General features: G+C 41.7%; 1 protein-coding gene across 16 annotated transcripts in view; it reads right to left on the bottom strand.

Annotated features, from left to right (window-relative positions):
* The window catches only part of STARD13 (StAR related lipid transfer domain containing 13), a 513,739-nt gene that overhangs the window by 78,641 nt on the left and 411,455 nt on the right, over window positions 1-23,643 (bottom strand). Inside the window, exon 1 of one of the 16 annotated variants that reach the window (XM_044381757.3) lies at window positions 373-23,643. This exon is cut by the window's right edge and continues 37,867 nt beyond it. The exons of 13 other annotated variants lie outside the window; for them this stretch is intronic. In XM_044381757.3, coding sequence (XP_044237692.1) covers window positions 373-436 — 64 coding nt within the window. In that variant the 5' untranslated portion in view covers window positions 437-23,643. The remainder of the gene's footprint in view (window positions 1-372) is intronic. 2 more of the 16 variants (XM_057309264.1, XM_048215634.2) reach the window with 2 other exon arrangements.

The following is a 23,643-nucleotide window of genomic DNA, read 5'->3' as shown; positions in this document are numbered from 1 at the left end:
CCAAATAAAATCTCAATATGTGGGGACAACATACAATTCTTGAGTCCCCTGCGCCGGTCCCTGGCATGCCCGTCTGTGTCTCAACTGGCAACAGTACCCCGGACGCCAGGGTACTGAACACCTCGTGGTTCCCTAAAACCACCACCTCACCCCACTCCCATCTGCTGCTGCTTGTAAGTACTTAGCCTGTGTTTGGCGTGACTTTCTCCCCCTTCATCTGACTAGCTAATTCTTCTTTCCCACTCTATTTCTGTAATTCTCAGCTCTAGTTTTACCTTCCTGCGAAGACCACCCGCTCCTGGCACCCATGTGAGAAAGGCTCGCCCCAGTCCCGCCTTTGCACCCTCTCTGTGCTTCCGGCCCAGCACTTACCCAGCACCAGGATTTTCGCTTTACTCTGTTCTCCTGTTTCCCTCCACCGGCATCGTCTTTGCATATCCCACACCAACCAAGGGGCTTGGTGAACGTTTGCGTGGCAAACTGAGGAAGCTTCCAGTACAGAGGCTCAGAGAACTTTAGAGCAAGGAGTAAAAAATAGTCCTCTCTAATGCTTCCGGCCACTGACAGTGGAGAAGAACCTCACTGCTCCCCAGTGACCTGTGAAGCATCAGCGAAGATTCCAAACCTCCACACTTCCTTTGCTCATTGTTTTCATTCACATTAAAAAGGAACACCATGGATTTGCACCACAGTCTCAAAATAAAGTCACGGGGAGAAAGGATTCCATTTGGAACTGGAAGAACCACACATTTTCTAACGTATCAACCCCCTAAATATAACTGAAATACAAGGTGGAGTATGTCCCCACTTATTCACATTATCAACGGGGTCTTTAAGTAGCAAACAGAACTCTCTGCTCATAAAGAACCAGCTCAAGGATTACATTATGATCCCAATGGTTAATCTTTCATTTGACATTTTCAAATCTTTCCTTACAAGCCCTTTAAGAAGATAAATACCATTTTGAAACATTCCACAGTTGACTACAAATAGCAAAGACGATGTTTCTAAAGGACTTCCTCCTTCTCGGTGCAAAGAGTATCTCATAGCACCATGCAGGTACTAATGAACCCATGTTCATAACCTCGTTCAAATTTTACTCCTGTCTTCTTTGTCAACTGTAGTTTCTATGTATAGGCTAAACAGTATATTATTTAGATATCCCCCAACCTCGCTTATTTCCTAACAACAATAATGGTATCATCAAATTTAGAGTATTTGAAATAATCCTCAAAGAGCAAAAAAAAATAAAATAAAATAAATCCATACATCTTCAGTTTACGGAATTCCAGGTTCTGAAATTCTCTTTGGCATAATGGTTTCTATTAGCAAAACCCAGATTGCACTAAATCGCCGACAAACCTTGCCAGAAGCCTCCTCTATGAAACTCTGCTTCGGGGATTTATAACGACTCTCCTTAGGCTGCATATTGATAACTCTTTGTTCCCAATCATGCTGTGAAAATAGATGGGGAAGAATTCACAGCAGAGCTTTGAGATGCTTGTCTGGGAAAGTGGGGGAGTATCACTCTTGCTGATGTCATGGTCATTTCTGAAATTCCAGCCCTGGCCACTCTCCCATCTGGGCTACTTTTCTAATCTGGAATTTTCTCTCCCAGCCTTCCCTCACTACCCACTCACCTGACCTCTGGGGGAACCATGAGTCACTTCCTGTCCTTTAAGCTTGTGGCTAAACTTCCCCTTCTGAGCCTTGGCCTGGGGGGTGTGATAAGGGGCACTGGGAGGGAGGGGGTTGCCTGGAAGGCAGGCAGAAGGGAGACAAGAGTCCCACTCAGCCCATATTAGAGAGTGAGTTGCTGAGGACTGCTAACTCTTGCTATTTTTTAGGAGATAATTATTAGCATCTTACCATTGACCTGACCTGGGCATTACTTAAGAGTTGATCTACCTCCTGATTCCACTCTTTACCTTTCCTCTGCTTATTTGCAACTTCAGAAAGGATGGTGGGTAAAATAAATAAAAGCAAATTCCTCAGTCTTATATTCATGAAAAGTTTGACTGGGTAAATCTGGGACCTAATTAAAACTAAGTGGTCAGACGGGCATCTATTTCGTTGAGACTGGCATCCTTATTCGTCACTAGTATTAATACACTGGATCTAGTACATGAGTCTTAGCTTTCCAGGTCAGTTTTTAATAAAAGGATATTTTTACTATGATATTTTTAATTAAGTTTTTTAAAAATAATATTGTAGAGGGACACTAAGTATGTATTTCACAAACCTATGGGCGGCCTATGAATGCCAGCCTCCCTTGTAGGTAGGCCATGGGGAAAAGTTCTGTGCAAAGGTTCGCGACCACTCACACGCCCTGTGATCGACCACGCCTTCGCCTTCTCTCTCCATGAGTGGTTGTGTCAATGCCCCGGTGACCGCAGAACCTCAGAAGCTGCGTGTTGAGGTGGGAGAGATCAGTCGGCCTAGATCTGGAGTACAGATTCTTGTCCCAGTGTGAATGGGAAACAAACTTTTAGTTGGTTGACATTATACCATTCTGAGGACAGGGACTTTCACCTTATTTGATGTTGAATCTGCAATGGCCACCTTAGGCCCAGAAAAGAGAGGTATATAGCCAGTATTTATGGAATAATGAATGCTCAATGAGTCCTAAAAATGCACATGAAAAATCAAAGTGCACACTGAGAGTTAATTCCGAGAAAAATTTCTGAGGATCCTTTGCTATTGCACGCGTGCGCGCGCGCACACACACACACACACACACACACCCTCCCTCTTAATATTACTCAAAGCTCTTGTTTTTTTGGTCCACTTTTGTTTTCATGGAAACCACCCAACTTTCAATACACACCACACTAAGATACATTGTGAAACAGTTTCTTTTGAAAAAGATTCAATTCCAGCCCCCTCACCCTTGCCCCCGAAAATAAACCCATCTCAGTTGACTGACCAGGTTTATTTCACTGCTCATCAGTTTTAGAGAATCAAATACATTTCAAAAACAGTTTGGGGTTATCCAGACTTTAATGGCAGATTCCCCAAGGGGATATTGACTGGTGGGTGGGTTTCTTTGCTCAGAGTTCTCTTCATGAAGAAACTTCTTGCCCTTGTCTGACTACTCTTTGAAAATGACAAATGGATGGACACTTTGCCTTGATAGCAAAACCCACCTTACACATTTGTACTTATTTTCTGACTAAAGCTGATTTCTAGGCTAAAGACTATGAAGTGAGGGCGCCTGGGTGGCACAGCGGTTAAACGTCTGCCTTCGGCTCAGGGCGTGATCCCGGCGTTATGGGATCGAGCCCCACATCAGGCTCCTCTGCTATGAGCCTGCTTCTTCCTCTCCCACTCCCCCTGCTTGTGTTCCCTCTCTCGCTGGCTGTCTCTATCTCTGTCGAATAAATAAATAAAATCTTAAAAGAAAAAAAAAAAGACTATGAAGTGGCATTTGCTGTTTCCTTTTTAAACTAATTGTGACTAGATATTGGAACTATATGCTTAGTGTCTGTTGGGGTAAGTCAATAGTAATTCCACACCTTGTATTTATGCTTCTTTTTGTCATTTAAAAATGTTTTGTTTCCTTTCTTTTTATTGTCTAAAAAGTAACATGAGGGATAGCTTGAAATAAAATCATAAGACAGAGTTACAAATCGAAATTTTAGAAAACGCTTTTGTATATTGGCAAGAAGTGATAGTAGGCATGTTTGTAAATTGTTTGAAATCTCCAAGGTGGCTGTATCTTCTAACACTAGTATTAAATGGCTAGTTATAAGAAAGAAGCAAGGAGGAAGTGAAGGAAGGAAGGAAGGAAGGAAGGAAGGAAGGGAGGGAGGGAGGGAGGGAGGGAGGGAGGAAGGAAGGAAGGGAGGAAGGGAGGGAGGGAGGAAGACAGGATGGACTCCAACAGTAAGTCATCTTGTCAGAGATCCTAAACAAATCTCTGGCTGGCGCCCAGAGAGTTCCTCTGGCACTAGTACTCCAGGACACTTCTATCTGGTTATCTGGCTGCTGTATACAAACCTCCTTCTAACAAAGAAGTAACCTGCTCACCTTTCCTGCTGGATATGGGCAACCTTATTACGGACAGTGCCCAGTTTATAGCTATTTCTTAAATCAGAAACTTGGACACATTGCTCAGTTTCACCTTTCTAAATACATTCTTTTTGCTTGGCTCAATCAGTCTCCCATCTACAAGATGGTTCTCTACACCCTTTACTCCCTGTCCTTGTCCTGTCCCGGGTATTCTGGATTTCTAACAGGAGTTCAATAAAAGTCACTGATGGAAATGTACCACCTTCAGTCTCACCTTACTTTCAACTTGAATCTGCTTTAAATCATTTTAACTATTATTGCAAAAACGATGATCCCAAACTTAACTCCATATTTGTGTTATTTTAAAATTTAGCTTCCTAACGCCCTCTGGGGAAAAACAACCTTCTCACTGTACTAGGTACCACGTGATCACTAGCAAGTTCACATTAACTGATGAATAAATATTTGGCTAAAGTTCATTATGGTTAATGAATGCCTGTTTGGGCTTTATTTTGCCCTGAATCTGGTTTATTTCAAAAATATCTTAAGGATTTACTGAGATAGACATGAAAGCAAAACTCCAAATGTTTTTAAGCCTGTGGCTCTTAGCACCAGCACCGTGAGAGACCAAAAATAAAGGGCATACAGTTGAAACACCACACCCATTTCTCCATGTGCCCATATAAATTACATACTCTTTTAAAAAAATCTAAGAATTCAAAACAAACAAAAAAGCAGTGTTACTCTTATGCATTTTTTTCTAGAATATTTTAATTTTACCCCTCAGACTCTTCTCCCAACATGTCCCAGTGCTCATTTGAATACAATTTTCAATGGAAAACAGCATGGCAAACCTTCCGAACAGGCAGAAAATGATCTGCTAATACCACGGGAGAGGGTGATCAGCTTTTGGCAGAACAAAATGGCTTCACTACCTTAGTACTGAAATTAGTAGGAAGAGTAAAACAATTTCTCCTCACGCACCAATGATCAGGATCACACCTAAAACCCCCTGGCTTCTAACATGAAGAAGCGAAGGGGAATTGAACTTTGACTGTACAGTCACCTCTATACACACCTGTCAGGAATGCAGAGAAAGGACTACTAACTGGTAAGTTTCCACACCAAGAAACTCACGTTTCCAAAAAGACTTTGGAACTTTGTACACAATGTGAAAGGTATATTTATTTTAATAAGTTATGACACAAACAGGTACTAAAGTGAAGTCACCATGTAAAAAACCAAACAAACAAAAAACCTCAGAAAAACCTCCCCAAACTGTTCACATGATTTTCAGCTTTTTAAGTGTATTTTTCTCGAGGAAGCTTTGATGATTGGCCCACTGCGGGTTATGAGATAGGAAGCAAAGTCATTTCCGAATGCTTTTAATTTAATTTAACAAAACTATTTGCTTGGTCATAGTCCATCGATTGCTGTTACCAAGAGGTTTACACATACTCCCTTTTAATTTTTTTTAAGGAAAGAAATGTCTATATTAGAACTATATTAGGAATTAGGGGGGGAGAAAAGAGAGCCTGCAGAGGGCAGAGGCTTTTACAGGACAATCTGTTGCTCCAAAGAGAGTCAAGAGATGACCAGTGAAACCACCAAAGTAACCAGCTCGCTGTGTGGCCTTGAACAGTACTTTAACCTCCTTGGTCCCAGGCTTCTCACTAGTAAAATGAGGTCTCTTAATGCTTTAAAATCCTGCGATTTGAAAGATAAAATGTTCTGTTGACAGTATCTGAAATCAGTGAGGGCAATGCCATTTTGGAACAACGTCACAGGACTCCAGGGAAGATAAATTGTACCTACGTTCTGGCTACACGATTGTAGACAAGAGCCACACCCATGCTCACCGAATCCAAGAAACCCATGAATGTTGTAGGAAAGTTAAGGTCAGTCTACACTTTGTTGCTAGGAAAGCATTGTTGACGAGCTCTAATCCAAATGGTTTATATGATTTCATATTGTGGTCTCTGACATAGCGAGAGAAACATCCCGAGAAACCACGGTCTCAGCTGCTGTGCCTTTTGTCCTGGACATCATCCCCAACGGGTTCCTTTTTGCAATTTTATTCTTAAATGCAACATTTCTGATCACTCTCTTTTTTGTAATCCAATTCTAATAGAGACAAGAAGACAGGATTCTGACTGGAGGGAGATAAATAAAAGTGCATTTTTTAAGGCAGCCAGTTATTGTAAGACAGTTATTAAAATGTCTGGGTAAATGACCTCATACTGCACTCAGCCGGCAAATCAGCCGGGAAATCTGGCCCTTGGTGCATATGGCTTTGGACTGCTTTCTCTGAAATCAAGTTACAGGAATCTGTGAACTGGAGTCCTTTTTTCCAGCAGTTCCACAGCACATGACACAGTGTCAGGCACATAGCGGCAGGGTAAAATTTGTTGGCAACTTACTAAATAACTATTATGGAAAAGGTAAAAAAAATTCTAGGCCGTGTGAAAGCTTTAGGCATTTTGTAGTTGGACTAGAGAGAACCATTTGCTATAACAGGAATATTTACTAAATAGGGAATAAGCTACTTAGATGCTAAAACACTGTATCAGTTAATTTGCTTCCATTATTCTTTCATTTGTTAATCATAATCATGTACACTTGTTATTGGAATTTGTTTTCCTAGAAATAAATATCATCACTAGAATTCTAACTGCAGGTTTTTTTGTTTTTGTTTTTGTTTTTGTTTTTTTTTGGAAGCACATTCAGGAATGTTTTCCCCAATATAAATTGCATAAGGAAGGCTTAGAGAGCCCAAAAAGTCCATCTGATTCTTGTTTTAATTCTCTCATATGCCATTCAAATATTCTGCTAGAAAATATCTGCACTGTCATTGTTAATATCACGTGCTAGCCATGATGCTGAATGTGTTAATCCTCATAACACCCTCTAAAAAGATATTATCTTCCCCATTTTACGGAGGAAGAAACTAAGGCTGCAGGAGGTTAAATACGGTGCCAAGGTCACACAATAGTGATGCTATATGTCATGCCAAGGGCTTCTGCTCCAATTCTCGTCCCCACTTACAACCATATGGGAACACATAGAAAAAGAAAGCAAAGCGTTTCCACATCTTTTTGCAAGAAGGTCGGGTATAAATTACAAATAAATAAGCAACTAAAGAAGACAAAAAGATGTACTCAGATAATTTCCCCATTTATTTATTCATACCTTAATCAGCCATTAAATGTGTATGTCACCCCTGCACCAGACAACGTGAGAGACAGAAACAGAGGTCAACAGAGGCAGTGCTTAAACTCTGATGAAAATGAGGGTTGTTCGTGATAAGAAAGATGAGAAAAAGTTGAATCATCAAGCAATAGTTTCCCAAAGGTCTTGATTCCTTGTGAAAGGTTCTAGGTGGAAACTCCAGGTTCCCGGCAAGGTGAACTGTGGAAGAGGCAGGGAGCAGTAAAATCAGGGCAGTGTAGTAATAGTGTTGTTGTGGGACATAATCCAGACAAAGCACAGCACCGGGCCCTTCACACTCTGATCTCATGCCTCCCGCCATTTTGGAAAGGAACAGTAGGAAAGCATGCATACAACCAGTGATAGTATTGGCATTCCCACCCAGATCCTTCTGAGCCTAAGCATTCCACCCTCCCAGGACCCCACACCGCTCAAAGTCCTCCTGTGCAGTGTCCTCTGCTGCTGCACAGAGCTTGCCGTGGGAAAACAAGGAAACCAAAAGAAGACCCTAGCGCGGGGGTGGGGGCAGGGGCGACAACGGGCATAGATCAGGAAAATGAATGGGGAGGTTTATCCAGCAATCTGTACTGTTAATTAAATTTAGCTATCTACCAGCTAAGTACTCTGTGGCTCCATGGTGATTATCAAGCCAGTCGGAATCTCAACTGGGGCCTGATTACTAAATTTAATAGGATTATGCCTTTTTTCCTTTCCGAACTGAAGCAAAAAAGTTCCTTTCAGCTGAGGGTTTCATGTTGTTGCTTTTTTCTATTAGTAAGTAGTCCAGAGTTATCCCAGAGAGCTCAAAGATTGTTAGAGCTTCTTTTCACTTATTTAGGGAAAAAGAAAGACGGAATTCTTGCTTGGTAGAAGCAAGAACACAGAAACACGCTGGCCCTTCTTGCCTCAGTCTGGACTTACATTCAATGAACTTAACTCAGCAGAAAAGCCACAGGAATGGGGCAATGAACACAGCCCATGCCTAATAACTGGATAGGTAAATAAATAAATAAAAATTTAATGACTTTTGAACCATAAATATACTTCACTTGTAAAAACAGGTATTACCTTAAAATTGCATGTTAAATGAATTTTTGTAAATAGATCTGAATTTAAATATGGAGAGCTAGTTAATACTTCATTTTGGAAATATTCTGCTATGAAATCCAGTTTACTATGGAGACTAGCCTTTTCACTTTAAAAAAGTGTTGTGGCTGAATCTTAACAAACAACCCTGATTTATGGATCTTGTGAATGCAGATTCTTTTATGGTAAGAATACATAAAACAGGTTAACCAGCATTTGTTTTAGGCCTGGTGGTATATTTATATTTAAGCATCATATTTGAGAGTATTTAGCACAGAATGAAATTGCTTTAACAGAAACGAGATATAATCTGTCTGGTTGTTAATAGAAAACTTTTCAAGTCCATAATGTTTTGTTCATTTGGGGCAGAACGTAGGACAAATTCAAAATTGTGAAGAATTAGTAAGATGGAAAAAAAATGGTTCTCAATTCCCCGATCTGGGCCTCTTTTGGAGAAAGTGAAAATGGATTATTATTATTTTTTTAATGATAAATGAATGATAAAGTACTCTTTAAAAAGGAAATTATGCATGCTGTTAGTCATCTTAAAAAATGACCACAGCTACTATAGAGACTTTGATTCACATTTGTCCTGGGGATACAGTCCCCTCTTGTATAAACACATACGCATACCAATATATTATGTGAACTGCAATCTTGTAGTGACTTCAAGGAAAAATTTGTTTTTATAAAAGAACTCATATTTTCCCATGCTTTGTTACTTCTTGTGCAAGAACTTTTATGAGATTCTAGTAAACTGTTTTATTTATTTTCCTTTGTTCTTCCCTTCTTACTGGAAGAGAACATTATCTGGATGTAATCATGTGGAAGGAGAATACATTCTGATGAAGAGGATTTAAATCATGACCAACAATTAAGATGCGTAATCCTGCCACCACCTTGGATATGGCACCTTAATTCTACTGGGTCAACACATCCACTTATTCTAACGTGGTCTATGTTCCCCCACGGCAAGGACGGCTATTTCAGTAACCGCCTATTTCATCTCTGCAGATTTGGCCACTCTCTGTAACCCAGCTGACTAAAGTTGAAGCTTGTAGCAATAGAAATACATGGTGTAGGGGCGCCTGGGTGGCACAGCGGTTAGGCGCCTGCCTTCGGCTCAGGGCGTGATCCCGGCGTTATGGGATCAAGCCCCACATCAGGCTCCTCCACTGTGAGCCTGCTTCTTCCTCTCCCACTCCCCCTGCTTGTGTTCCCTCTCTCCCTGGCTGTCTCTATCTCTATCGAATAAATAAATAAAAAATCTTAAAAAAAAAAATTAAAAAAAAAAAAAAGAAAGAAATACATGGTGTAAATCCCTGGCCTACCTCATCAAAATCCCCAGAGACCATGTTTTGCTCTCAGCATACTACCCCATAACCCACTAAATCGTTATTTGTATTCACCGAAGTATCAGTAAGCCTGTCTGGTGTTCCAGCCACCTGGAGCGGACAAATATTTTCCTAATATGTGGGAAGCCATAGCAACCAGATTTGTGGCGTGGATACAAACCAGGCATCGTGGGGCTACAGTTTAAGGTGGGAGGCAGACTCGCAGTACCCATAATAGTATTATTGTAAAGAGTGTCCTGAAAACTCAAAATTCAGTATTTTGGGGGACTAAGTTCTTCAGACACAAGGATGGAAATTACCCCAGACCCTAACAGAAGGAAGGCAGTAATTAAGACTGAAAAGAGCTTGTGTTTCAAATCTATTTCTTACAAGCAGTGCCACCTTGGATAAGTTAAGGAAGCTCTCTGAGCCTCCTCAGTTTTCTCATCTGTAAAATGGAGATAATAACCTTCCTTCCGAGGGTGGCAGTAAGGATGGAATGGGCTCATGATATCAGACTGTGGGTGGCAGACGAGAAGCATATAATAGCTCGTTAGCTATTTATCATCAAGTTAAGGAGGGACACAACGGATATTTCAGGACACAAGGGCGATGGTCTCCAAAACAGCACGCAGGTGAGTATATTAGAAAGTCTTATCTGTGTTTAAATATTTTATTTAAGCATTTTTTAAAAAATTTATTTATTTATTGGAGAGAGAGAGCGCAGCGGAAGGAGGGGAGAGGGAGAGGGAGAGAATCCTCAAGCAGACTCTCTTCTGAGCACAGAGCCCAAATCCCACGACCCTGAGATCATGATCTGAGCTGAAACCAAGAGTTGGCAGCTTAGCTGACTGAGCCACGCAGGCGCCCCAGTAATTTAGATATTTTGAGAAATAAATCGTCATGCCAGTATTCAATGTCAGGTTTTGATACAAGGTACCCTCACTTAAGCTGTCCACCTGCATGGTGTTACCTGGGGTTGGGGGTTGGAGTTAGTTGTACTCTACGTGTACTAGAGAGGGCTGGCACTGGCTATCCCATGTACACGTTCATCTTCTGTACTGCCATGTATCATGATGTACTGAAGTCTGCACAACCAGATTGAGAGGGTATGTGGAATACATTGCTTACTTTTAAATAAACTAACCCTCACAAAATGGAGAAGCAACTTAGAAAGATCCCTATAGAGATATCACGAAGAGAAGAGGATATTCATTCCTAGCAGGAGTGGTCAACGAGAAGTGGTAACACTGAGATTTCCCTACCCTAGCCCTGTAACAGTCACATCTACAAGGTCAGAAGATGAAAACATATTTAGACCAGATAAGAAGTCAGCTAGAATCATTTAAAATTATCCGGAAGATTATTTGAAATAGGGATAGAAGTAAGTGTTAATGAACTTTGGTCTTCATGACTTCAGATAGTGAATGAGAGCGGAACATGTGGTGACTTATAAAATGCAAACAAATCCAATTGCAAGCACCACTCAAGAGCGTGGTACCCAGAGGACCATACATTCGAGGCAGTGTGGGGCCGCCATGCTGGGGAACATGAGGACAGAGTGGAATACTGTAGGACCAGGTCTGACAGCACGCTTCCCAACCTTCTCCACAGCATGGCCCACACTGTTTGCACTGCACGTGGAGATAAACTACCATGCCGCTGGAAGCCCAAGGTCAGCAGACAAGGCCTTAGGCTGCCCCAGACCCTACTCAGCCAGCCCAAGTGCTGAGGGGGTGCGTATCCTCAGCAGACCTATCACTCATTCGGAGCACACCCACATCCCACGAGGGGCACCTAAGAGCACACTGCTTGGAAACTCAGTCCTACGGACAGACTTAGGCAGGGCTCATTATTGAAGAACACAGCTGTTATGTTCTAGTGGAGTCAACTCTACAGAAAAGGAGAGAGAACGGTTTTTTTAAAAATGGACCTCTTAAGAATGAGCTCAATAAAATGTATTTGTATCATAACTGGGCTGGTTGTAAGAAGTTAAGTATGTATTCTATCTTATTCTCCAATCTGATAATGGAACAGACTTTATATATTTACTAATATTCTCTTTCTTCTCTGTTGGTGAGCATGCCCCACTTCCGCATGGTCAGCATTCAGCACAGTGTTACTCACACAGTCAGTGCTAATAGAGGTTTGCTGAACAGACAAGGCCACAGAGAAGTTACAAACACCATTCATCAGTCCTTAGACTCATGTCCAGTAAGGTCCTTTTCCTATTCCTCCTGGTAGCTAGTCCAAAACTTTGCCCCTGGTTTCAAATCCTAGCCCTAATCCCAGGCTACTTACTCTTAGCTGACTTCATCTCTTCCTTTGATGAGATCAAGACCATCCCACAAAAGCTGTTTTAACATCAAATATATTGACCTAAGTCATTCAGTGTAAAACCCACCAAGTCATCATTGTCTTATTCCTTAGGAACCAAACCTACTAGTCAGAGAGGAGATGCTTTCATCGAAATAGCTCCTCTCTCTCTTCCTTCTGCACAACCTGCCTCAACTGGACAGTCAACTTGTGAGCACCCTAGACTCACCCTACAGCAGAGCCTCCACCTTTTCTGCCTCTTCTGTTGGACACACTCTTGCCTCAGACATCCGGGAACCCCTCATTCACTTCAAGTCCTCACTCGAGTCACTTCTCCAAGAAGCCGTCCCTGGATACCTCTCTGCAAAGTTTAATCCCTCCAGCACCACTTTCCCTGTTTTATTCATTGTCTTCATCCACTGTCACTAAAATAAACACCGTTTATTTATGTTTCTCATTGTAGGTCTTCCCCACTAGAATTTAAGCTCCCTGAAGGCAGGAAACTTCGTTTTGCTTACTGATGTTTCTCTACTGCCTAAAAATGGGTCTGGTGCTCAGCAGGTACCCAAGCAATATTTGTTGAATGAATGGATGAACAGGTGGATGGATAGATTATTGCAATGGACCTAGAAATGGTGTCATTGCTGGGGCACCTGGCTGGCTCAGTCAGTGGAGCATGCAGCTCTAGATCTCAGGGTTGTGGTTTCGAGGCCCACATTGGGTGTAGAGATTATGTAAAAATAAAATCTTTAAAATAAATGGTACAATTGCTTCCTCTCCAATCCACCCTTCTACCAAAATATTCATCCTGAAATCACTACTATCCTCCTAAACTGTCAATAGCTATGTGTGATTTATGAAATGACATCTAAAAGCCTTCAGAGGTGGAGGTCCCATCTCCCAATGCAACCATGCAACCATCTCTCCATACATCCTAAGGTCTAGTCACACTGGGGCGGCCACTCATTTATTCTGAACACACTGAATGCTTTAAATACTTTGTATTTTTAGACATACATTCTTTTGTCTCAGAATACCCATTGTCTACTTTGCCCTCTACTGAAATCTATGGATGCTTCCAGGCCTTGCTCCAATGTCCTATCATCCATGAAGCCGTCCCATGAGATTTTAGATGCGTGTTCCAAAGCACAGCACCACATGCCTCTAGCTAGTACAGAAGTTAGACTCCCTGGAGTTGTGTCTGTACCTGCCCCCAAGATGGGGCCATAACATCCCTGAACAGCCATCATAGGTCTACTCCTTTTCACAGTTTCTTGCACATGGTAAGTGATTGATACACGTTTGTTGAAATGAAATACATGATATCACGAGAGTGTGGATTTTGAGATGAGGGGATCATCAAAAGATAAACATTTAGATCCTCTGCAGAAGCAATACGCCAATACCTATTAAGTGAATGTCAGTGGGACTGAAAAGAAAAATAAAATTGTAGCTTAAACCTTAAACATAAAATAAAATCGTAGCTTAAACAGCATGAAGTAGGAGCCTTCAATAACAAACTCTAAAGATATAGATATCTCCTTCCCCTCTGCTGGAATGTCTGGCACAGAGAAGTCACTTAATTGGGGTTTGATCCTCAGCTAAACACAACCTGCTCTATTTAAACCGAGCAATCGCTATTGTTGCTTAACCACGTTGCGGTTTATTCAAGTGCTCGCGAGGCCCAAAGAACGCCAGTCAGGATGCCTCTATGTTACATAAGGGTGCTTTTCATGGAGTAATCTAGAGTTAATTTAAGAAACTGTGTCTCATCTGCTTGCTGGTTTCTCCTCCCCAGGCCTGTCCCCGTAATGCACACAGCTAGTCACTGGCCAGGCCCAGTACAAATGGTCCAGTACGCAGGATAATAAGCACATATGGAAAGAACAGTAGTTCTCAAGAGATTGTTCTAAATCATTGTTTTCTTATGGAAAGTAGAAAACCAATAATTCCAAGAAGCTTTTATAGCACAATCTTTGCTGAGACAGTAGAGTGAATTTAAATTCTAGACCCGTGAGCACCAAATTCAGACGGGGTGCTGACTGCAGAATCCACAGGTCTCCTGTAAGGGCCCTCTGCGGAGGCTCAAGGGTAATGGCCTGAGCCTCTTGCACTCCTTCCCCCTCTGGTTTGCTGACCGCACTTACGCTCTTCCTTGGTATCCTGTAAGGGCTATCTGGGCTGGAGGACTTTGAGTCCTCCTTCGGCTAGCAGCTTGCTCTCCATTTCCTTCTAGCTCAGATAATCGGCTTGGCTCAGCTCAAGCTACATAACTGGCCACCTTCACCCTTGTGCGGTCTATTTCTGTTTGTGGAAGCCACTGGCGAGGTGTAAGCTACCACGCCCACCCTGTGAAGACATTTCTCCTCAGGCTTCCACAGACTCATGAGAACGAGGCCACTTCAAGGAGCTTTCCTAGTTATGAAGACTTAGGTTTTCTGGGGGATAAACCCCTCAGGACTCCACTTTCTCCTGCTCCCTTGATCCACAGCCTGATACACTGACATTGCAAGTGGGCTTGGTAGCAGCTCATGTGGGGCTACGTTGAGTTGTCTATTCATGACTGGGTTTGTATTCATTTTTGAACTTGGCATTCCTTCGCCAGAAAAACAGTGAACCTTCTGAAGCGAGGGACTTCTAGCACTTATTCTGCAGTATTCCAAACAGGACTAGGTAGAAAGAAGGCACCTGCTTCTTTACCCTTTTAAGCCAAGATGGACAGGTGTACTGAGGATGTGTTCCCACTCACTGGCAGTCCTTTGCTCCAGTCTCTTTACTGAGAGCTCAGGGAGTGGCACGTTTAGTGGGGATACATTTCAAGTGTTATTCCAAGAACTGAAAAAAGAAAACCTCCCCTCTTGAACAAAGAAGTAGGTGATGGATAGTATATCGCAGCGGTGAGGCCCCTGACCCATTTATCAATGAGGTTGTAAACAGAGTGGAGCTTCCAACTCAGTTCAGTGTTCAACTAACCACGTGACCCTGATTTGACAGATTATTTCCAGTATTCCTGTGGTTTATCTTGATAAAACTTGTAGAAACTATTATGATAAAATGGCTTTCCCCCCACCAGTTACTCCATGTAAAAAGAGATTAAATAAGGGATTATAAAAAGCTTCCACAATTTACATAGTTTTCTTCATAATCATTTCACAAGTAGACTCAAGTTTCCCCCTTTTTACTGTTTTTAATTTTAATTCAAGGAAAAAGTTAAACCAGTTACATTTCCATCTCTCAGTGATTGTCTATTTTTTCATCGAAATGGGTAAAACAGGGCTCTTGGGTCTCTCTTAATGCTAAGATTATTGTTCCCTCAAAGAGTTTTCCAACTTTGGCCTCAAAGGTTACCATATGTTCAACATTTTCTAAATGTAAAAAAGGGAGAGCAGAAAATTAGAAGCCTGGCCCGAAGTTCCTAAACTTGATTGTGCTCTAGGTATGGCCCTGGTTCTCCCTAAAGTATCTAAAAAAGGCAGCCCTTAGGTCAGTGCAATTAGCATATAATTGATCAGTCAACCTTTGGATTATTAAGAACTTTATTCAGATTATTAAAATAATGCTGGTCACTCATTTGCCATTTTTCACATTATTTATGAATAATACCATGTTAAACGTCTTGGTTCAGAAAACCTTGTCTACATTCTTTTGTTTTGTTTAATTTTGTTTACTACTTCTTTAGGATAATTTCCTAGAAGGGAATTACTGGATCGGGCGGTCTCGATAAACACTGCCAAACTGCTTTTCAGAAAAATGCCTAGATTTTCCTTTTAAAACATATCTAGCGGGCACCTGGATGGCTCAGTTGGTTAAGCATCCAACTCTTAATTTCGGCTCAGGTCATGATCTCAGGGTTGTGAGATCAAGCCCCACGTCGGGCTCTGTGGTGAGTGAGGAGTCTGCTTATCCCTCTCCCTCTGCTCCTCCCCCTGCTTGCTCTGAGATAAATAAATAAAATCTAACAGCAACAACAACCATATCTAGCCACAGATACATCAAGGATCTTTCCAAACAGAGACTGCCGACTGATAGTTTTAATCTTTAGTTAGCTAAGTGTAACTAGCAGGATTCAGATATGACTACGTTGGGTAACCATTTACTTACTGGTGATTACACACAGGGCTTCTGTCACCGGAGCCTCAGGTTCCCATTCTAAATTGGTCTGTATGTTATTAGATACACTATAATGGTCATATTATTCCAGATAAATAAATGGGTACCTGGATTCTGTCCCAAAGGTTATGTGATTACAGTGTACCACAAACAAGATAAAATTTTCAGAAAGGTATGAAAATATTGACTTGTTCATTCATTCAACAAACATGACTTGAACACTAGTCAGTTATGAGAAACTAGGGTAAACACTAGGAAATCAAAGCAACATGGCACCTTCCCTGTCTTTGGGAAGCCTCCCAAGGGAGAGAGAAATACAAATAAAAAACCTAGTAGAACAAGATAAGAAATTTATTACAAGTTTATCCTATGGAACCATGAATGAAGAAGACCCCTGACTCTATGGGGGAAAAATACTGGGTAAGGCTTTGAAGATGAGTAATGTTTTAGGTAGCTTTGGAAGATGAAGAGAATGATAAAAAGTATAAAGAAAACATTTAGTAGAGCCCGGGGACCGAAATGAGCAGGGCATGGAGACGTGAAAGCACATGGAATAGCAGAGTCAAATTGAGGGGAAGAGGGAGGGACTTGACTGGCAAACTGGTTAGTCCTTCCATAAAGGGCTCTAGGGGTTCAAAAGAAGGAGAAAACACACCCTTAAGCAGATCAGAAAAGGGTTAAGAGAAGCCTTTGAATCATGGGCAGGATTTGTTAAGACGGGAAAAAGGGAATATTTCAGGAAGCAATTAGTGACTTTAAAGTTTCCAAAGCATTATCACATACATTTTTATATCATGTGACCTTAACACCTTAATGGGATAAGGTATACATGCTTACCCACATCGCCACAGAGGAACTATGAATCAGTGGGATTAAGTGACTGGCCCAAGGTCCCGCAGCTGAGTGGGGTGGCTCACAGGGCAGCCATGCTTCACAGTTCAGTAAATGGTGCCCCTGGGGATGGTTTTGTTGGAAGCATGGTGGTACCGGCCGCTGATAGGGGCAGGTTTGACTTCTGACTTCTGATATCCTTTGCATTATACTAAGCTGCTATCATGTTTTTCACTTAAAATGAAAATGGTTTAAAATGAAAATACACTAGTGGCTCCTATCTTTTACTTTTAATATTTTATACACTGTTGCTTTTATCGAAATATTTTGGAAAGATTCCCTCTCTTTCTATCTCTTGCATATATATATATATGTATCTTATATGAAAATAAGCATATATATGAGCATGTATTGATATATATGGATATATCAAATGTAAGAAAATATTAGGTACCCGAATTTGCACTATCATCCATTTTCTTTACATTGGGAATTTAACAAATTATATATATTTAATCATACTAAAAGCAGTATTGTACCGATTGTAACCCAACTTCTAAAACTTCTACTTGTTTGAGGAAATGACTGGTATTCCACAATGCCAGAACTGTGGTGAGAAAATCAAAGGATAATTCCACATAGAGAAAAAAGACCGGTGCAAGTACTTTCCAGTATAGGCTTCTGCAAACGAAAGTACTATTATATGAGATCACTGAATTTTGTTTTTACCCACCCAGAGTTTTTTGGCTTTTTTAGTGTAGTATAGTTCTGTCTAAGAAAATGAAGGCAACTTCATAAATGACATAAATACTAAAATTTAACAGCACAAGACACATTATAAATATCTGACATTTAAAATGTCTCTGGGAGACATTTTAAGCAGCGAGACAGATTTATTAAAAGGTTAGTTATCTTCCTCAAGGTTACCAAGTTAGGTGGCAGAAGGGCAGTGGCTGAAATCCAAAGCTTTTGACTGTTATCTTGGTCCCTGCAATAAATTAAAAATGTCTTCATGGGATCTGACATGGGTACTGTCAGAAACTGGCAAATATCCTTTCACACGTTCGACACACAGATCTGGATGCTACCCTGTCGCATGTCAGCATATGTCAGCACACGTGAGTTTAACTCACACAGAACACGCTGGCTGGCACAGCTGACACCCTCACACGCAGATATGGGTTTGAACATCAAGAAGAGCATGTTCCAGAATTCCGCAGCGTATCCTGCACACATCTCTCACCGACAGCAGAAGCTGCACCGAGTCCGCGTCAAGAACTCCACCTCCGGATACTTTCTGCCTCTCATTCTTCAACTCTAGACTATAGGAAACAGGTTAAGCTCCGAAAAGACAGCAAGACAAAACGCTCAACCTTCAGTTTATGACTTCCTCAATAAGAAACGACATAAACGTGGCATTTATTACGGAACGTGTGGAAAGGGCCCTGTAGAAACCATATGGTTGTCAGTAGCGGCACGATCTCATTCAGAGGTGCCAAGAACACTAATGAGACTAGGATGTCAGGCAAAGCAGAAATAGATCAATACTTCTCCCCCACTTGCAGTCATCCCCACCATCAGTCACTGTGCTTGCTCTATGTAAATGAAATCAATCAGCGGGGATTTCTGTAAAACGCATACAACAGTTGTCTTCTAGACTCTACCAGAAGATAAATGCTTCCAGACGTTGGACTGCAGCCATTTTCCCACACATGCTACAGAGCTCTGACATCCATATTGGGCCATAACACTGAGTGGTTTCTGCTTTGGCGAGTTTATAGCCAGTGCTTCTACTTCTGGTTTGGACTAGACAGCCTGCTAACGCCGATGCATCACAAGTCCCCTCTTGCCTGTGCAAAATGTAAGAGAATTGCCTTTTTCCAACAGAGGGGCTCCTGTGATCCCCCTCAAAACTTTGCTATCGTTCACATAGCTTATCATTCCAAATCACTCTTTAAGATCCCTTCGGACTTACACAAATCCCAGCCTAATATAACATGAGACACAGGACATCAAATGCAAACCACTTGGATGGAATACGTAACAACAGACAGCACAAGTCCAACTTTGTTTTAAAACTAGTATGTTTAAAAAAACACTAACCATAAGTAACAGGGTTGTTCGATATGGCAGTTTGTGTTCTGGAAAAGGGCAGAAGGCTTTGTGAGAAAGAGAGCTAAAAGATCCAGAAGCAGCTTCCTTTAAAAATGATGTCAACACAATACGATGATCTGGAAGGCACGTAGAAGTCTAGGTGGTATTCACAGCTATTTACGTAACTGACCCCATGGAATTAAACCTCCATCAGACAGCACTTTCTACCAGCCCTGTAAATCTGAGAGATGGGCATTTTTCTCACTAAACTGCCTTTGGGGAAAGATACAAATAATTTTGCTCCTATTTCAAAAAAAAAGAAAAAAGAAACAAGAAAAAAAAGTCCTGTGTCAATATCTATAGTCTGAGATAAAGACAATTTTCAGAGGTTAAATAAAAGTAAAACAAATCTTATTGTAGCTTTCAAATGTTTTTCAAGTGAGTAGTCAACATGAGAGGCACTGCTTTAAATTTTAAGTCAAGTTACTGTTAAAAGAATGTCCTTCTAATGATAAAATACACCACAAAGAAAACTTTGTATATCGGTAACACAACTCACAGTGCAAATAGGAAGTCACTGTTGTCTTACCCACCACCACCTCCTTTCCTATGGAATACAAACTTACTTTGTTGAAAAATGTCCTTAGGCTGGGCTGTACTTTTGAAACAAAGCCACTCTCTTCTTCATTTCATTTTCTGTTTTCTTGAAAACTGCTCCTCCGAAACTGACAGATGGTACATCTGTCACTGAGTGTTTCCTCTTCGTTATCTCTGCCAGCTAATATTTCCTCTGTGCTTAGCTGTTGTCTGTGAGACTGTTCCACATGATTCTAGCCTGATCAATGGTGTGCCTGGTTTGAGGTTGGTTTTGGCCCCGCCTCCAGCTCTGAGAGAAAAAACGAAAACTCACAGCTGGATTTCCTATAAATCCTCTCTTTTAAATCTGGCTCTGCAGCTATGGCACATGCTAGAGGAAGCTGCCAGTCTGTCACAAACCAAGGGGGCGATCCTCTCCTAGGTCCCCCTCCCCCTACGCCAATGCCCAGCATGTATGTTATATAACAAATCCCATTTTAAGTTAGCCTGAAAACTTTAGGACCAGAGGAAGCATTGTTAAAGCAGACTTATGCTTTTCCATGCCTAACGAGACTCAGAAGAAGATGCCCATGACTGAAACACACACACACACACCCCCCACACACAGACACACACACACAATGGAATAACATTTAACATATTAAAATTGTGAAAGCTGATTCCAAGGAGAAAATGCCAAAATAGTACATTACAAAATAATTTCTATCCTAAAACAGGTAATCACTCATATTCAGATGACATTGTATCCTAAGCAACAGGATTTGCTAGTATTTATACTCCCAGTGAACTTGGTGAATCTAGAGAATATATGAGATGCATTTCAGGTTCTGGCTGAGAGAAGGTTGTCTCTACTCTACCAAGTAGAGTAGAACAGCTGAACGTGTGACATCAGTCTTCTCTGTAAATCAGCAGGGCAGAGGACACATTTTTAGAGTGACTTACTCTGCAGAGTCAACAGTAATCAAACCTTATCGGGCAGAGAAGCTGAACATTTAGAGCAAATACATTATGTGAATCTTACTGAAACAAGGATTTGAAGCCTGTACTGGGATCCAGAATAGCAGGTCTGGATTCAAGTCTCAGTTTTGTTCCTTGGCCAGTGTCCTTGAACAGGAAGGGCACAGAGGAAGCTCTGGAGACCTCCCAGGTGATTGAAGGATTAAATTAAGACAATAAAGTACTTTATTGTTATTATTCAACATTTGTATTGTTCTTTTCAACAAGAAAGAGAATTTAAATAAGTATAAATATTTAATCTGGCAAAGGATGGTACCAAAATAAATACCAGCCCGTGATAAAGAGCACTAGAGATAAAAGGATTCCCGGAATAATGTGCAGGGTATAAAGTGCAGTCTGAGCACAACAGCAGCTCTGACTCTGAATATTTGAACTCTTCAGTGAGAGAGACTACGTGGTAAGCATAGGTCAGAGTGGGGTGGAGAAGTAAAAGTCTGACACCTTGGTTCTCATTCCACATTCTTGCAAAAGAATCCTGGCATTGTCATCTGCCATCAGTCCATAAGCCCCTTAAGGGCAGGGACATACACAACTGACATTTGTTGAATAAGTGAATGAATGAGAACTTGAACTAGGTAAGAGTTACTCCCTCCAAGGGAGAGAGTATAGATTATTATGAGAAGCCTGAGCTTGAAAGTGGATAATTAGTGCTTCAAGGTGGAGACTACCTGTGTGTCCTTCCAGTGTCCTCAAATGTGATATGGATGGGGGCTTTCCGGGTCACTGAAAGGAGAGGAGATTTTGTTCAGGGACCCCTGACCTGATCCTGCTTTCTAATTTTCCCTAGCAACTCCCCCGCCTTCCACTTCCTTTCCTGAGAATGTCATCCTGCTGACAATGAGTGTGAGTCAAGAACCAGGATGTTTGCAAACATCCCCTTAATGAAAGTACATGGATTGTTAGGGGAAATTCCTAAATGGGGATGCGAGTCCTTGCTTGCCTGTGGCTGGTAGGGAGTCCCCTTTCCAAGTCTAGTGGGACCCTACTCCATGGGGGTGATGTAGGGGCAGCAGTAGACCCCAGGAGAAGGAAAGGCAAATGTGATGGGCTCCTGTTCTACCCTGAATGCCACCTCACTGCCAGTGTGCGTCTGTGTTTTTGACTGAACACGTTAGAAAGGTAATCTACTTTCATATTCGTGGTTTCAGGTGTATGATCTCTTCCTCCCAAGCAGAAGGGTTATGCCAATTTGGGGTAAGTGAACTTATAAACTGCAAAGATCTAAACTAATAAATATATTTTTAATGCCGTATCTATACAAGGCACCCTACTAGACACGTCAGAGGATGCATGCTTCCAGCTCTCCAGCTACCACTGGTTTCCAGCAGCACAAAAGATTACAATCAAAAACAGGATCTGAGGCCAGCAGGGGATAGAAAGAGTGCAGCTGGGCTTCAAAGGGGAAGGGGAAGGATCACATCTAGGCTGGGGAGTGGGACAGTCCAGAAAACGTGACTAGGGTGGTAGCATTAAAGTTTGGGAAGGATTTGCACAGGCAAAGGCAAGGGAGGACACTTGAAAGGGAAGGACACTCTTAGGAATAAAAAAATGAGCTCCAGGGCACAGAAAGAGACAAGAGGCAAGACAAGCTCAGGAAGGTATCTGGTTTTGCTGAAGCATAGGGAACGTGGGGGGAATCATGGGGGGAATGAGACTCCAAAGACAGGCTGGAACCAAATACTGGGGTGTGGCCTTGAATGCTGGTGTGTGTGTGTGTGGGGGGGTTAATACTGAGTTCAATCAGCAATCATGAACCCTGGGAGGTTTTGGAACATGGGTGTAACATTATCCTAGCAGCAAGATTTAGTAACCATGTTTAGGATGGATTATAAAGGAAAGAGTAGGGAGATTGACACATGTAGGAGACTACTGGAATAACTTAAGCAAGAGGTCATGAAGGCTCAAACTTGGAGGATGAAGGTTAAAAAAAGGAAGGAGGGTGCCGGTGGCAACTGCTTAGATATGACTGTCAAGGAAGATCAAAGAAAATCCTACCTAGAGGAATTTTTCCTGGAGATATTTGCAGACGAATGTATAAACATATACAAGTTTTTATTTCAGCATTATTTGTCATTGCAAAGGATTGGAAATTCCATAATACCCACCAATAGGGAACTTACAAATAAACGATGGTACAGTCATATAACGAAATACTATACAGCTATCTAAAATAGATATGCAGCTACAAGAAAGCCATTGTAGAGTACTGGTGATAGGCACCAGATTGCCAGTGCTTAACCATGGCAGAAAAAGAAGACAGTGGAGAGTGGAATAAGCACTGGGAGGGGACCTCAGGATCCAGATTCCACTGCCACTTTGGCACCTGGCTTCCCCAGAACCAGGACAACTTAGAGTTGTGCAGTATACAACCTACCCAAATATATGTGGCAGCTTTGCCTATGACCACTAGCTCAACGGTGCCAGAAGCCTGCCTAACTTAGCCCTGCCTATTTTCATGGTCAGAAGCCCAATACCCATGGGCCTGGACAAATCAGTACTTGAAAAAGGAACATCATCCATGTTTGGGACACGAATACTTTTCAGGATTATTCCAGATGGCAAAGCAAATGGTCTGGCATCTGAAACTTCCCATTTTTATGAAACTCTGAGCGTAAGAAGTCAGTTCTGCATCACAAGCCACATCTAGGCCCAGGTGTAAGTGCAGTGCAAATTCACAAACCAACCACAGCAGTAATAATTGGGACTGATACACTGAAATGCAAATCAAAACCACAATGATGGGGCGCCTGGGTGGCTCAGTCATTAAGCGTCTGCCTTCTGCTCAGGGTGTGATCCCGGAGTTCTGGGATCGACTCCCACATCAGGCTCCTCCGCTGGGAGCCTGCTTCTTCCTCCCCTACTCCCCCTGCTTGTTTTCCCTCTCTCGCTGGCTGTCTCTCTGTCAAATAAATAAATAAAATCTTTTTTAAAAAACCAAAAAAACAAACAAATAAAAAAACCACAATGAGATATCACCTCACACCTGTCAGAATGGCTAAAGTCAAAAACACAAGAAACAACAAGCAGTGGCGACGATGTG

This window comes from Ursus arctos, unplaced genomic scaffold (assembly GCF_023065955.2).
Source record: "Ursus arctos isolate Adak ecotype North America unplaced genomic scaffold, UrsArc2.0 scaffold_10, whole genome shotgun sequence".
Taxonomy (NCBI): Eukaryota; Metazoa; Chordata; class Mammalia; order Carnivora; family Ursidae; genus Ursus; species Ursus arctos.
The sequence above is the reverse complement of the archived record's forward strand: the minus strand, read 5'-3'. Positions and strand labels throughout refer to the sequence as shown.